The following is a 17093-nucleotide window of genomic DNA, read 5'->3' as shown; positions in this document are numbered from 1 at the left end:
GCAAGAATACAATAAAAATAAAGATTGAAGAACATTTGTTTCTTGCTAAAATACAGCAATCAAAAGCTATTCTGTAATAAATGAAAATCACAGATGCTGCCTGACGTGCTGAGTTACTCCAGCACTTTGTGTTTTGACCAGAACTAAAAGATGAACCCACCATCATAACAATTCTGAACTTTATCTCTATCTTTCAGTTACCTTTGCCATGACAATAACAGCTACATTTCAAAATCATGAATTGTTAATGTTAAATACATTGTGGAACTAAACTGCTGAGGTCAACTCAGTTCCATTTTGGGGAACCTTAACTCAGAATTCTGCTTTAATGTACGAGGTGTTCAACTAAGTAGAGTGTTACATAACAACAAAGTCAAGACTTATTGGATCTGGATTTGAGATGCAAGCTGTTTATTCACATGCATGTGGGAGACAGCATGCAGGCATTTCCACCGAGTTACAAGTAGTCAAGGTTTTAAGGTAGAAAATACATTTATCAAGGGCCAGTTCCCCAGGGAAGGGTAAGGCAGACAGAGTGATTATGATACGAGACTCATTAGGTAGGGGGACAGACAGGAGATTCTGTGGCCACAAGCAGGGCTTGAGGATCACGTGCTGCTTCCCTCTAGCCAGGTCCATGACACCCATGAACGACCGGAGAACGTTCTACTCAGGGAGGGGGAGCTGTTAGAAATTATTGTGCATGATGGCATAAATTACGCAAAGGGATGATGTTCTGTTGAGTGAATATAGGGTTAGGCAAAAGGTTAAAATGTAGGGCATCAAGGGTAGCAATCTCCCAATTACTACTGGTGTCAGGTAGGGTTGGGAAGATAGGACGGACGAATGGGTGACTGATGAGTTTGCGTTACTAATCATGGAGAATGTCACAGTAGCACTCAGAGGACATACTGAAGGGTTCAACCACTAAGGCAATATTACTACTGTGGATGCAAGGGAAAGTATCTGGGGAGGGGATGATTTGGGTGGGTAGGGACGAGTGAACTAAGCAGTTGAGGAGGGAGCGGTCCCTACAGAAAGCGGAATGGGCTGGGGATGGGAAGATGTGACTAGTGGCAGGATCATGTTGAAGGAGGTGGAAATGGCAGAGAATGTTATGTTGGAAGCGGAAGATGATGGGATTAAAGGCAAGGACCAAGGGAATTCTAACCTTGTCCCGCCCGGGGAGAGGGGAAGTGAAAACAGAAGTACGGGACACAGAAGAGATGTGGGATAGGGATCCATCTACAACAGCAGGTGGGAAACCAAGTTTATTACAGTAAAAGGACATCTTATTGAGTGGAAAGCCTCATCTTGGGAGCAGATGTGGCGGAGAAAGAGAAAATGAGAGTAGGTGATGGTGTCTTTGCAAGAGACAGGGTGGGAGGAGGGAGAGTCCAGATAACTGTGGGTTTCTAGTAGACGCCAGTGTTACTCTGTCCCCTGTGATATAGACAGAGCGATTGGAAAAGGGGAGAGAGGTTTCAGACATAATCCGTGAATTTGAGGGCAGAGTGGGAGTTAGTGGTAAAGTTGATAAAATCAATGTTCTGCACGAGCGCAGGAGGCAGCCCCGATGCAGTTGTCGATGTATCAGAGAAACAGTTTGGGGATGGTGACAGTGTATGTTTGGAACATGGAGTGCTTGACATAACCAATAAAATGGCAGGCATAGCTGGGGCCCGTGTGAGTACCTTTGATGAAGAAAGTTGGAGGAGTCAAAAGAGAGGTTGTTGAGGGTGTGGCCACGTTCCGTGAGATGGAGGAGAGAGTTGGTAGAGGGGAACTGATTGCATCTCTGTGCAAGGAAGAACCGAGGGCCCCGGAGACCTAAGAACTGAAAGTTAGTGAACTGTTAAAGAGCAAGTGAGGTGCCTCGAATGTTAGTTGGAAGGGTCTGGATGGGGGAGTGGGACGAGATAGAATAGAGGTATTTGGAGACGAGTTCTGTGGGACAGGAGCAGACAGAAAGAAAGGGTCAGTCCTGCTTCTGGTTTTTGTGAGTGAGATAGAAACAGGCAGTATGGGACTGGGAACTCTAAGGTTGGAGATTGTGGAGGGAAGATGGCCATAGGTGATCAGATCTGTAATGGTCTGGAAAATGGTGGCCTCATGTTGGTCTATGAGGTCATGGTCAAGGGGTAGATATGAGGTGGTGTCCGACAGTAGGGCCTGGCCTTGGCACGGTAGAGGTCAGAGTAGAGGTCACGGTGGAGTCAGCTACATAGGTGTTGCACATGGTACTATCACACACACATATTAACATGAAATATATTCCACGCAACTGCTTATGAATGAAACTAGTACAAGCCCAGCTGCAATTAGGTGACTCTTATGCCAGGAATTAATGGAAAATTCCAAGGTTCAGAACCAAGGTGTGAGAGAGGGGTAAAAAGGGATAATTGATTTAGACAAAGGATCCTGAGAAATAGCTGACTCGACCATGCTCGACTAAAAAAAAAAGGGACCCTGAGAAATAACTGACCAGACCGTGCTCGGCTAGAGAAAAAAAACCGCAAGAACAAATGGTGACAGTCCAAGGACAAGTGTTAGAAGATAATCAGAGAACTGGGAGGAAGGCCAAAATAATCAGAGAACTAGGGGAGAGGAAGGGCATGAACTACTCTGTACTGCGCTTGCCTAATGAAATAAATGAATATTACTGTATGATGTGGAAGGCAACAGGGGCGGTGCCGGTAGATTGTGCACCTCAGTGCTCCGATTGGAAGGAGCCCGAAGGGGAGGAATTAAAGGTGTAACAATTGTAAAATGAAGTGAATAAAAAGAAGGGATTTTCCCGACCTCGGTGTGTCTCGACAGGGGAGACACCCAACTCTGCAGACTTGCAAATAAACTATACTTGTTTCTCTAGATTGTCTCGAGCATCGTGATTGTGAGCACTCACATTTGCATCTCACAAAGGTGACAGATATTAGGATCCTGAGCCCAGTATTGACAAAAGCTGGTCACCTTCACCTCTCCAACCTCCCCATTGCCTTTAGTATAAGAAAATAACTGCAGATGCTGGTACAAATCGATTTATTCACAAAATGCTGGAGTAACTCAGCAGGTCAGGCAGCATCTCGGGAGAGAAGGAATGGGTGACGTTTCGGGTCGAGACCCTTCTTCAGACTGATGTCGGGGGTGGGACAAAGGAAGGATATAGGTGGAGACAGGAAGATAGAGGGAGATCTGGGAAGGAGGAGGGGAAGGGAGGGACAGAGGAGCTATCTGAAGTTGGAGAAGTCGACGTTCATACCACCGGGCCGCAAACTGCCCAGGCGAAATATGAGGTGCTGCTCCTCCAATTTCCGGCGGGCCTCACTATGGCACTGGAGGAGGCCCATGACAGAGAGGTCAGACTGGGAATGGGAGGGGGAGTTGAAGTGCTGGGCCACCGGGAGATCAGTGGCGTTAATGCGGACCGAGCGCAGGTGTTCAGCGAAGCGATCGCCGAGCCTGCGCTTGGTTTCGCCGATATAGATGACATATCATCCACCAACATTTCCGTCACCTACAACAGGACCCCACCACTGGCCATATCTTCCCATCCCCTCCCCTCTCTGCATTCCGCAGAGACCGTTCCCTCCGCAACTCCCTGGTCCACTCGTCCCTTCCTACCCAAACCACCCTAACCCCGGGCACTTTCCCTTGCAACCGCACGAGATGCAACACCTGTCCCTTTACCTCCCCCCTCAACTCCATCAAAGGACCCAAACATTCTTTCCAGGTGAGACAGAGGTTCACCTGCACCTCCTCCAACCTCATCTATTGCATCCGCTGTTCTAGATGTCAACTCATCTATATCGGCGAAACCAAGCGCAGGCTCGGCGATCGCTTCGCTGAACACCTGCGCTCGGTCCGCATTAACGCCACTGATCTCCCGGTGGCCCAGCACTTCAACTCCCCCTCCCATTCCCAGTCTGACCTCTCTGTCATGGGCCTCCTCCAGTGCCATAGTGAGGCCCGCCGGAAATTGGAGGAGCAGCACCTCATATTTCGCCTGGGCAGTTTGCGGCCCGGTGGTATGAACGTTGACTTCTCCAACTTCAGATAGCTCCTCTGTCCCTCCCTTCCCCTCCTCCTTCCCAGATCTCCCTCTGTCTTCCTGTCTCCACCTATATCCTTCCTTTGTCCCACCCCCGACATCAGTCTGAAGAAGGGTCTCGACCCGAAACGTCACCCATTCCTTCTCTCCCGAGATGCTGCCTGACCTGCTGAGTTACTCCAGCATTTTGTGAATAAATCCCCATTGCCTTTAGTTGGATTTTCTTTCTTTGTCGTTATGACCAGTTGCAAAGTCCTCTGAGAGTATACATTGCTGAGTGATCATATCTAAAAGCTAAACTGTTCAAAATCAGGAAAGACAAAGCCAAGTTATTCTTTGTAGGATGTTGTATTTCCTGCCTGTGCATTGTAACATGCAACCTCTTGTACATTAACGTAATGTCTTTCAGCACGTGCCCAAGCCCACTGACCAACATAAACATTGAGATCTGGGCACAGAATCCCAGACACATGTGCAGCATTTAGCTTTTGAAGACAAAATTGGAAGAGTGAAAGATTTCAGTTCATGTTGTCCATATTATTCGTGAGTTAAATATCCCAATTTGTGCCAGACACCTGAAGAATGACATAGGATCTTTTTTCAACCATCCAAGATATCAGTCAGGCCCTGACCGCAACGTCTAATTAGATGCTCAAGTCTCTGCAGTGGGACAGGGCCACAAACCACCTGTACCAAGTCATCTCTCACAAGTACCAGCTCGAAACCAACAGTGCAAATTAGACCAAACCCTTAAACCTTTTCTGAAGATCAGTTGACTAGAACTTGAGTTGAGTTGAGTTTATTGTCACCTGTACCGAGGTACAGTGAAATGTTTTTGCTGTCTGCTAACCAGTCAGCGAAAAGACAATACATGATTACAATTGAGCCATCCACAGTATACAGATAGATACATGATGAATAACATTTAGTGCAAGATAAGGTCCCGTGAAGTCCGATTAAAGACAGCCCGAGGATCTCCAATGAGGTAGATAGTAACTCAGGACTGCTCTCTAATTGTTGATGGAATGGTTCAGTTGCTTGATAACAGCTGGGAAGAAACTGTTCCTGAATCTGGAGCTGTGCGTTTTCACAATTCTACACCTTTTTCCCAATGGGAGAGGGGAGAAGAGGGAGTGGCTGGACTGGGGCTGAGGTGTAAATTGGGTCAATAGAAGGGAGGTTGGTTTGTGTGATGGTTTGGGCTGTGTCCACAATTCTCTGCAATTTTTTTGCAGTCTTGAATGGAGCTGTTCCCAAACAATGCTGTGATGCATCCCAATAAAATGGTTTCTACGGCGCAAATGTAGAAGTTGGCGAGAGTTGTTGGGGACGTGTCAAACTTCCTAAGCCTTCTAAGGAAGCAGAGAAAGTGGTGTGCTTTCTTGGCCATTGCGTCAATATGGTGGTCTGGGACAAATTGTTGGTGATATTTACTCCTAGGAATTTGAAGCTTTCAACCATCTCTATCATATCATCATATCATATCATATATATACAGCCGGAAACAGGCCTTTTCGGCCCACCAAGTCCGTGCCGCCCAGCGATCCCCGTACATTAACACTATCCTACACCCACTAGGGACAATTTTTACATTTACCCAGCCAATTAACCTACATACCTGTACGTCTTTGGAGTGTGGGAGGAAACCGAACATCTCGGAGAAAACCCACGCAGGTCACGGGGAGAACGTACAAACTCCTTACAGTGCAGCACCCGTAGTCAGGATCGAACCTGAATCTCCGGCGCTGCATTCGCTATAAAGCAGCAACTCTACCGCTGCGCTACCGTGCCGCCCTTCAGCGCTGTCAATGCAAACCGGGGTATGTGTACCGCTTCACTTCCTGAAGTCAATCACTGTCTCCTTTCTAGAGTCATAGAGTGATACAGTGTGGAAACAGGCCCTTCGGCCCAACTTTCCCACACCGGCCAACATGTCCCAGCATGTGGTGCAACGGTAGAGTTGCTGCCTTACAGCGAATACAGTGCCGGTGACCCGAGTTCGATCCCGACTACGGGGGCTGTCTGTACGGAGTTTGTACGTTCTCCCCGTGGCCTGCGTGGGTTTTCTCTGAGATCTTCGGTTTCCTCCCACACTCCAAAGACGTACAGCTATGTAGGTTAATTGGCTTGGTAGATGTCAAAATTGTCCGTAGTGGGTACAGGATAGTGTTAATGTGCAGGGATCGCTGGTCGGCGCGGACCCGGTAGGCCGAAAGGGCCTGTTTCCCCGCTGTATCTCTAATCACAACAATGTTCAGCTACACTAGTCACACTTCCCTGCGCTTGGTCCATATCCCTTCAAACTTGTCCTATCCATGTACCTGTCTAACTGTTTCTTAAACTTTGGGATAGTCCCAGCCTCAACTACCTCATCTGGCAGCTTGTTCCATACACCCACCACCCTTTGTGTGAAAAAGGTACCTCTCAGATTCCTATTAAATCTTTTCCATTTCACCTTGAACCTATGTCCTCTGGTCCTCAATTCCCCTACTCTGGGCAAGAGACTGTGCATCTACACAATCTATTCCTCTCATCTCCATAAGATCTCTCCTCCTCTTCCTGCGCTCCAAGGAATAGAGACCCAGCCTACTCAACCTCTCCCTGTAGCTCACACTCTTTAGTTCTCGCAACATCGTCGTAAATCTTCTCTGAACCCTTTCAAGCTTGACAATAACTTTCCTTTCACATGTGGCCCAGAACTGAACACAATATTTTAAAAGCAGTTTCACCAAGTCTTATACAATTGCAACATGACCTCCCAACTTCTATACTCAATACTCTGACTGATGAAGGCCAATGTGTGAAAAGCCTTTTTGACCACCTTATCTACCTGTAACTCGACCTTCAAGGAACCATGCACCTGCCCTCCTAGATCCCTCTGCTCTACAACACTCCCCAGAGGCCTACCATTCACTGTGTAGGTCCTGCCCTTGTTAGACGTCCCAAAATGCAACACCTCACACTTCTCTGTATTAAATTCCATTAATCATTCCTCTGCCCACCTGGCCAATCGATCCAGATCCTGCTGCAATCTTTCACAACCATCTTCACTATCTGCAAAACCACCCACCTTTGTATCATCAGCAAACTTGCTAATCTAGCCCAGTATGTTCTCATCCAAATCATTGATGTAGATGACAAACAGTAATGGGCCCTGCACCAAACCCTGAGGCACACCACTAGTCAGTTTCTCTTGCTGACAATGAGGGAAAGGTTGTTGTCTTGACACCAGGACATGAGGTTCTCAATCACCTTCTTGTACTCCGTCTCATCATTATTTGATATCCGGCCCACAATGTTGGCATCGTCTGCAAATTGTTAACTGGGGATTTGATATGTCCAATGCAATGACCCATTGCATTGAAATCTGAATTCAAACCCGCTCCCCGTTCATCTCTGTTTCAAGGGCTGAAATACCAGAAGAAACTCAACTATTCTGCAGGAATATTTAATCACAACAATGTAGTTTTAGGCCCCTTATCTGTCATTGTGATCAGCACCTGCCTTGCTTGCACTGACACACCGAGACCACTGATTAACAACAGATAGGATGCTCTGCAGAGAAACAGCCACCACACAACAGTGATACAAGAGGAAACTTTAAATTAACATTTTCCACTTGTTTTTAACGGACATTAAACTAGATTTAGTGATTTTTTTCTCCTTACAACCAAGATATTTTTGTTCTACACCATAGGTCCATTTGCGTACCAGAATGTTATTGCAAGCACTTCTTACTGCAGGAAGACTCCAATAACACTTTTATATCATTCAAAAATCCCAAATGTTTGGCACCTGGCTCACGGGGTGCTGATCTCCACTCTCCTTTTCACACTGGGCTCCGGTTTCCCATGCTCCCCTGAAACCTACTGGGTGGGGTCCGCTTATCATGCTCTCCTTAAACTCAACAGATTCATGGAAAGTTTATCACATTACCGTGTAACATCTTCAATTAAAAACAAGAATTAAAAGTGTGTTCGAGCATTAACAGAAAGTATCTTCACTCCAGAACATCTCCCTATATGGCATATAGGTCCCGGAAGTGCCAGACCTGCCAGAGTTACTGCACTGCTTTAGCAAGTATAGGAAAAGTGTTTGTTGACCAGCCCTCTTGTGGCAGGCCAGAGCACAATGCGGCGGTGTTTTGCAAAACTGTTTGCATATATATAACCTGCTTAATGCTGCTAATCGTTTTCGGATAAGTAAAACCTCTGGACTGCCTCCAAATAAGGACGAGGTGATAAAAATCAGCGAGTTCAAGTAAAGGTGTGATCAGGATAGGAAAAATACACAATGTGAATGGTTGAGGTTCGGTTGGATTGCTGATTCAGAGATTGTGAAAAAATTATTGGATTGACTTTGAAGGCGTGATGGGTGGATGATTTTTGGTCGGCCTTTGTATATTTGGAGAAGGTAGTTGGTTTATGGGTGGGGGCCATTGTTAAAAGTTGCAAGCAAAAGGTTGGAGGAGCACCAAAGGTCAATCTAAATACTGAAGTTATTTAATAGCAGCTTCAGTTGATGAGGATAAAATTTGACATATCGAAGCAGAATCTCTGACAAAAATGGAATGGCTTTGGTCTTCATTCTTTCAACCTACAGTGCACCAATAAATGGTGCCAGAAGCACAATTCTTACAACAGCACTGAGAGTAGATGGAGAGCGGAAGTAGGACAAAATTAGGAATATTGTACCACATTGTAAATGGTACAGGCTCAGGAAAAGCCAAAACATAGGGTCAGGATGAATGCTCATAAAAGGTGATTTGAAAAGCAGTGGAGGAGGATGGAATGTGCAACCATCTGAGGGCTCCAGCGAGGTTGACAACAGAAATGAAAGTCACTGGGGCAAAAGGCTGTTTAATTCACCAATCACCAAGACTCACTGCACATTGCTTCCATCCATGGAGAGACACAAAGGCCAAATCTCCTCATCTAAGTCCACAAAGATGAGGTCTTAGCAACCACACTGCTGAAGCTCCATTCCTGGAGCTCCGACAGAGCATGAGAGTAGATAAAGCAGAACATTTAAAAAATATATATCTTTAATTTCTTAAAAAAACTATTTATATTTCTGTAAGTTAAAAAAGGTTGAAATATTAAAACACTGAAAAATATGCTGAACCATTATAAATATTAAAAGCATTTTGACTCATTTAAAAGCATTGTAGTAGACAGCAAAAAAATCCAAAATTGTGGAAATGCTCAGGTCAGGCTGAACCCTGTTAATGTTTCAGAACGAAGTACTTTCATTAGAACTAGGAAAGTCCAGAAAACAAACAAGTTTTAAGTTGCAGAGAAGAAGAAGGGGCGGAGAGAACTATGGGAACCTCTCTGTGAGAAGGTGAAGACCAAGAGAGACAGCAATGGGAAAGATGGTGGTGCCAAAGGGGAGAGGGTGTTGAAGGTTTGGTAATGGGAATTAATCTGTCTGAATTGAATGAATGACAGAGAATTCATTTAAACAAAAACAATATTAGAACTGAGTTACAAAACACTGCAGTAGCTAGAAATTAAAAATAAAGAAAGGCTGCAAAGATCTAGCAGGTCAGGCAGCATTTGTGGAGCGAAAAAGTTAAAGTTACAATATTACATGAGAAATGGCCAGTTTGGGTACACACGAGAAAGGTTCAGGCATTATCCGAAATTATTGTTCGAGTTCTGAAGACCATGTCCCTTGTCAGAAAATACTGTCACTTGAGCTTATATTGGGCGTTTTTGAAACAGATGCCGCCTAATATGTTTTTTTAAAGTATTTAACTTCTTGGCCTAGAGCCTCAAAGTCAAACTTCTGAACTGCAATATTCTTTCACAATCTGCTGAATCACACTGAAGGAGGAACGGGGTCGGACAAGACTGATTTTAATCAGTAGCTGGATGTGGAATTGGCTATATTTCTTCACACCCAAGGCCAGATACGAGAGGCTGCAAGGGTGCAGAGACTTTGAAGAGATGGGCAAGCAGTTAAGGAGATGAACACAAAGCAGTTAAACAAGTGCAGTATATGGGAGCTTCAACTCATGTGGCATATTTTGTATTGTTGCTGCGGCAAGACATCTTCAGCCTTTAGTTAGACTTGCCCTTAAACTTCTCAGGCTTTAATTGTATTGCATGGCTGCATGGCAAAGTGAAAATCTGTGTTGCAGCTTCAACAAGTCTCAAATGCTACGATAAATTTCTGGATTCTGGAATATGTTTAATCTTGGAGAGTCCTGCTTGGGGGAAATCAAATTAGCCTGCAAATTGGCAGGGGCAGAGTAATGGAAAGCTCCAACAACCAATACTTGACCTGGCAGAAAGTGCATTTGGGTGAAAGCACCTCCATTCTAAGGTAATTCGCATATCACTGTACCTTAATTTGTACACGTGACAATAAAAGACCTTGGAAACCTTTAATTACTCTTCACAGTTATGCACATTGCAATTTGAGTAATTTGGAACATTAAACAGACTCCTCCCTATCGAGTGAACATCAACACAAGGTAAAGTGGGAATTAGGTAAATGAGTGGATTCCAGTTACTTTTCCTTTGGACAATCTGAAATTAAACATTGATGCATGCACATTCAACCTATGCTGGCACAAGGACACAACTCCATATCTCTCTTGTTCACCATGTTCCAAGAGTTCACCATTAAACCTCTTTTTCCCAAAAATAAAGCCTTACTCCCATCTATCCAGGCTGATCTGAATTGTGCCAAATAAAATTTGCTATTTTCCACTTCTCAACAGACTAACTTAAAAGCATATGACCCGTTTTACCATTCTTCATCAAAAGTGGCTGGATTAAGGGTCCTACTTTTCTTTATCAAAACAGCACCAAATGCCAAAATAACAATTAACGCTTACTTAAATCTCTCTCTCTTGCCTTTCTTACCCTAACTCCAACATGAGCCAGATTTTACAAAAATGTCTGTGCTCCTTCCTCTCTTTCTCATCTCATGTCTTTGAGTTGAATTTGTCCAAAGACCCAACTCCTGTTCTTTCAAATACATTCCTGTCAAATAGATGACCTAATCTGCCTTCCTAGCCAGTAGCATTAATAGTAGGAGGTACCTCTCCTCAGATGCCACTACCCAACTCCAGTCTGAAATTTACCAACATCATGCCTCCTTTAAAAAAAAACGCACTAACACCCTACCCCCAACCACAAAGGCTGCTGATATATATATTTTAAATTGATATTGGTTTCTTACTGTCACATGTACTGAGACACAATAAAAAACTTTGTTTGGGTGCTATCCAGTCAAATCATACTACAGAAGTACAAACAAGCAATACACAATTATAACAGGTAGTGCAAAGAGAAAAATACCAGAGATTAGAACATAGCATTACAGTATTATGGCATTACAGTTACAGAGATAGTACAAATAAACAAAAAAGAGTGCAAAGTCCGCGATGATGTGGATCGGGATTACACTCTATTTTGTGGGAGGTCCATTCGATGGTTGATAAATAACAGTAAGGAAGATGCTGTTCCTGAATCTACGGTATGTGGTTTCAAGCTTTTGCATCTTCTACCTGTCGGGAAGGAGGAGAGGAGGGAACCAATGGTTTGGCGCCATTGATACTGATTGGGGAAGTACACGACCTTGTTTCCTAAAGTCAATTCCTTCATCTTGCTGACATTGAGGAAGAGGTTGCAGTCTTAATTCCATGTTACTAAGATCTTTATCTCCTTCCTGTACTCTGTCTCATCATTGTTCGAGATCTAGACCACAACAGTGGTGACGTCTGCGAACTTGTAAATGTAGTTAGAGCAGAATTTGTCAGCACATTCGCAAGTCTTTAGGGAGTATAGTGAAGGCTGAGAACACATCCTTGCGGGGCACCGGTGTTGAGAACTACTACGAAAGATGTTTTGTCGCCTATCTTCGCTGATTGTGGTCTTTGGGTCAAGAAGTTAAGGATCCAGTTGCTGAAGGGAGACCCATGTTTTAGTTCCAGGAGTTTGGAGACGAGTTTGGTTGGGTTTACAGTATTGAAGGCAGAGTGACCATCAATAAAAAAATGTTGGTATCCTCGTTATCCAGATGTTCCAGTGATGAGTGTGGGGCCAGGGAGATGGCATCTGCAGTGGACCTGTTGCAATGTTGGGCCAATTGACATGATCAAGGTTGTCTGGGAACCTGAAGTTAATATGCACCATGACCAGACTCTCAAAATACTTCATTATGGTGAATGTGAGAATCACTGGAATGGAGTCATCAAGCATGTTACCGTGTTTTTCTTTGAGATTCGGATGGAAGTGGTCTTCTTAAAGCAGGTGGGAACCTCAAAATGCATAAGGGAGAGGCCAAAGACTTCGGTGAATACCCCTGCCAACTGGTCGTGCAGTTGCTTTCCACAGGTTTACTCTCAGGAAGGCCAATCTGACATCTGCGACAGTGACCGTGGGTACAAGTGCACCCCAAGCAGTCAGAGCGGATGACGTCATTCCACCGACCGCCTGTTCAGGAGCATGTCAAGAAGTGATCGATAGGGTAGACAGTCAGAATCTTTTTCCCCCAGGGTGGAAACGTCAAGAATTAGAGGGCATAGGTTTAAGGTATGAGAGGCAGGGCAAGTTTTATTTTACATAAGAGTGTGGTGGGTGCGAGAATGCGCGGCCACGGATGATGGTGGAAGCAGTTACAATAGCGGCATTCAAGTAGCTTTTAGATAAACGTGTGGATATGCAGGGAGTGGTGAAATGTTCATCACATGCATTAGTTTAACTTAGCATTATGTTTGGCGCGGATATTGTAGACTGGAGGGCTGGTTCGTGCGCTGTACTGTTCTAAATAAATTGTCACTCAATTCCTTGCTCTTTGTTTTATGATTCCACTTCTTAACTTCTCCAATCACATTACCACCATCGTTGTAGAACCGAAATAGCCTCAGTTAAGAATCATCCACTGCATGTACTCATGGATACACCAGCCCTCCTTCCCCGATATCCCCGAGTAGACATGACTGTCATCATCTTCCATCGCACCTTACCATTGTCCATCTTAAGTAAACTTACTCTTGCCTGTTTCAGCTCTCACTTTGCCAATATTTCTGGGCATGAACTCTGATTTGCTATGTGCGTTTGACAGCATTATTTTCTCTTTGCAATAAACCACTGAAAGATTAAGATACACAACTTCCACAGAAGATCATGTTGTTTGCAAGTGGATGGGACCTGGCAATGGCATTTTAATCATAGCACATTTGGTTAGTTGCAATCTGCCAATATTACATAGCCCTTCCCAGAGCTTCTGCTACCTACTTGTAAATCTAACTCATTCAGTTATTCTGTCATGGTACTTTTTAGTTTTTTTTGCACAACAATCTTGCACCATTCCACTGTTTTGCATTCATTGTTGTATTGAATTTATCTGTGAACTTCATGTGAATGAAAAATTTCAATACACACTGGTGTACACAACAATAAACTAATCTGAATTGGAACATCTTCAGTAATTTCTTATGCTGAACCTTTGGACATTCATTTCCTTCTCCCCTTCTATAGAGGCAGACGGTTTGCTGAGGTCTCATCTCACAGGTCTGGGTAGTCACTGAACTAATAAGCTTTGAAATGCATTTTCAATGGGGGGGTTGGTTCCAATAGGAAATGCAGAGAGAGAACATCCTGTTAACTGTACAGTCACAATACAACTTTTTTTTAAAAGCACAACAGCTTTATAAGATCTTTATAAGAGAGCTTTATAAGATCTCTTGTTGCAATAGAAGCATAATCTCCAGAACTCTGGAGTCCGTTCTTACTTGTTGGACATGTGGTTCCTTTGCAAAGGACATCCGTGCCACAGAATGCGAGGACAGTGTCAGCTCCTGACCATTCACTTCGCCTTCTTCAATCTCCACAACACCTTGTATCAGAAAAAATAAATGTTAGTTTAAAAAAAACCTGCACAGAAAAACCTTCTGAAAATGATATTAACATTTTTTACATGAAAAAAGTTTGGAAATGTAATCCTAATGCATTAACATTTCCATTTACACGGCACCTTTAATGCAGCAAAACTGTCCCAAAATATTTCAGAGAGACAGCAACCGAAAAAATTAACACCAGTTACATAAATTGGTTTTAAGCAAGGTCAAGGAATAAACAGAGAATTGACTGTTCATACCAGGGGCGTTTCCCTCGCACTTGGCTGCACTGCCATCTTGTGCCTCGTGGCTTCCAACTCCAGTTCCACACCTCCCAGTTTGGACACAACTTGGATTTCAGGTACCAACAGTCAATCCACCGCTTCTCTACCTATCAGGGAACCCCCTTGCCCAAGGTCATCTGTTGCCAGACTGATTTGTCTTGCTTTTTAATCGCTTCCAGTTTTTTTCCCCCTCTTGCTACTATAATCAGTCTGAAGTGGAGTCCCCACCCCAAATATCACACCATTTTGGTTTTTGACTCTGCTGCATGCAGGGCCTGCTGCTCTCTGCTGCAGGACCAGGCTCTGCTGCATACACAGGCTCTGCTGCATACACATTCATTCATAGACTGACATGTACATCAGCTCCTCTCAGGACATGTATGGGTAGGTCAAATACATACATCCTTTCCCAGCTTAGACCTTCTCAAGGACAGCAAAACAGCACAGCTAGTGGAACTGCTGCACCAGAGTCCCCAGATTTAATCCTGACCTCCAATGCCTGTTCTCCTCATGACTGATTTTCTTCAGCTGTTTTGGTTTCCTCCCAAGTGTCAAAATCATGGAGGATGGTAAGTTAATTAGCCACTATAAATTTCTTCCCAGAGTGTGGGTGAATGGTAGAATCTGGGGGGAGGTAGCAGGAATTCAGAGAGGGAAATAAACAAATCAGATTAGTGTAGGATTAATGTAAATGAATGTATGATGGTTAGTGCAGAAGGGCCTGTATCCAAGATGTGTGACTCCCCCTTAATTCATGGCAATTTGCAGCGGGAAATATTGTCTATTGTCTAATGTCTATTGGGAAGCTCTCTTGCAATGATTAGGTATACCACATATCAGGAGTTAGAGCCCTATAGCAAGTGCTTATTAATACTCCTGAATACCTGCTTCTGTAGTACTGCTCCAAATAAATGTGTGATATCAGTCACCTCCATTGTCTAACGGAAGCCAATTTCAAACAACTGAAATGCAACAGTGAACAGATACCTCGCAAGGACCAGAACAGAGATTGCTCCAACTCATCTGAATGAAAATACATCAATGGCAGAAATTTCATTTGCATTGTTTCTGGGCTGGAATTCACAAAAAGACCAAATGCACTGGCCACAACCCAAAACATTTGTAAGGATGACAGATTAAAAGAAACTGGCATGAACGGGTCATGAAAGCTAATAAGAGATCAATTGCCGTTTGGTTTCTAGGCGTTAGGAGTAGGAACTTAATGAATCTAGAAAGTTGAAAGAAATTTGTGAGAGCAGATGATGAGAACATTCTTTTGCTTTAACATGAGGTGCCAGGGTACATCCATGCATAATGTAAACCATTTCTTTAAAAGAAGAATTTGTTTTATGTTGGCCGATTACATTTTGTTTAAAAACAACTACTTTAAGACAAATGCCCAGAGGTTAATCTGGCTTTCAATTTGTTACACTTTGACATTTCAAGATAAAAAGAAAACGCAGATTATTAATGCTCTATCCATAGAACAAAATGTTTCTCTGTATGGATACATATCTTCTTTCAAAAACCCTTCCTGTTAACCACACCAGCCAAACAATATTTAACAAAAATATAGAAAGGAGCCTACACTGTGCTGCTAGGTTTATTCTGTTTCCATAAATATTGGAAACTAAATTATATAAACTGAAGTTATATGTGGAGCAGAACTGTCAAAGGAACTGCCTGGAGTTTTGATCAGTAAAAATAACACAGAGTACAAAGTCATGTACAGAAATCAATTTACAATTTAATTTAGTTCCAGAGAATTCAATGTATAAATCCAAAACAAACAGAACTCTGTGCCAAAGGGCGGCAGCTGGCGTGTCTGCACCTTTGTGCTTGTTGAAATCTGTTTCTCTAGTTTCCGTGATTTAGTACAATGGATCAAGGGCTGGATTAACAGTGGCTTTAAGAAAATTTGGAAAATTCGACTTTTGAATTTGTTGCCAGAAAATTCTAAGATATAAACCGTATTAATATGATTATTCTTCGTAGATGCAACTGGTGTCGGCAAAACATTTCAGAAATGTGGTCACATGCTGTTCATGAGATTCTGATGTAATGGCTAGACAACTAAGCAAAGAACACTGAATCTGTGAATCTTACTCATTATAAAATCTGGGGTTTTTTAAGTTTAAAGAAAAATACCCCTGTATTTGTTTTAATTAAGGAAAGCTAGCTTAAAATAGCTGGGAATTGCATTAGAAATAGTAATATGGTAATAGAAAAAGATCAAGGGCAGGAGACTTCAGATGCTGTAATCTGGACAAAAAAACCCAAGCTGCTTGAAGAACTCAGCAGGTCAGTCAGCATCAGCGGACAGAAATGCACAGTCAACCCTGCATCAGGACTCTGCAATAGATTAACACATTAAAGATTAAACTAGTTCTCCATTTTTATCTGCCTTCATTTTGTTTTTGAAAATCATGAGTAATAAAATGAATCTGTAGTTTAACCTGAAAATATTTGACCATTAGGAAGCCCTCTCAACTATGATGCTTTCATTGAGCATACACCGAGTTTGACAACCCAAATGGTTATACTTTGGGGGCTTCTTTAATTTCAACTAGTTCAACTGTGACAACTCTTGGATTAGTCCAGCATTGACTTTTAGTATCAACAGGTGACGAAGTGTAGAGGTAAGAAAAGAAACTGGCAGAAAATAAAGTACCTACTTCAATGAAAACTTGATCTATTTCAATGAAGACGAGATCAAAGACATTGTAAGAAACTAATTATTCACAAAATGCTGGAGTAACTCAGCAGGTCAGGCAGCATCTCAGGAGAGAAGGAATGGGTGACGTTTCGGGTCGAGACCCTTCTTCAGACTGATGTCAGGGGGGCGGGACAAAGGAAGGATATAGGTGGAGACAGGAAGATAGAGGGGAGAACTGGGAAGGGGAAG

The 17093-nt window shown here is 43.3% G+C and overlaps 1 protein-coding gene across 1 annotated transcript in view; it reads right to left on the bottom strand.

Moving 5' to 3' along the window:
- thap4 (THAP domain containing 4) overlaps positions 1 to 17093 on the bottom strand; it is a 33423-nt gene that overhangs the window by 1779 nt on the left and 14551 nt on the right. Inside the window, exon 4 of the mRNA XM_078409933.1 lies at positions 13800 to 13903. Coding sequence (XP_078266059.1) covers positions 13800 to 13903 — 104 coding nt within the window. The remainder of the gene's footprint in view (positions 1 to 13799; positions 13904 to 17093) is intronic.

Source organism: Rhinoraja longicauda, chromosome 13, assembly GCF_053455715.1.
Source record: "Rhinoraja longicauda isolate Sanriku21f chromosome 13, sRhiLon1.1, whole genome shotgun sequence".
Classification (NCBI taxonomy): domain Eukaryota; kingdom Metazoa; phylum Chordata; class Chondrichthyes; order Rajiformes; family Arhynchobatidae; genus Rhinoraja; species Rhinoraja longicauda.
The sequence above is the reverse complement of the archived record's forward strand: the minus strand, read 5'-3'. Positions and strand labels throughout refer to the sequence as shown.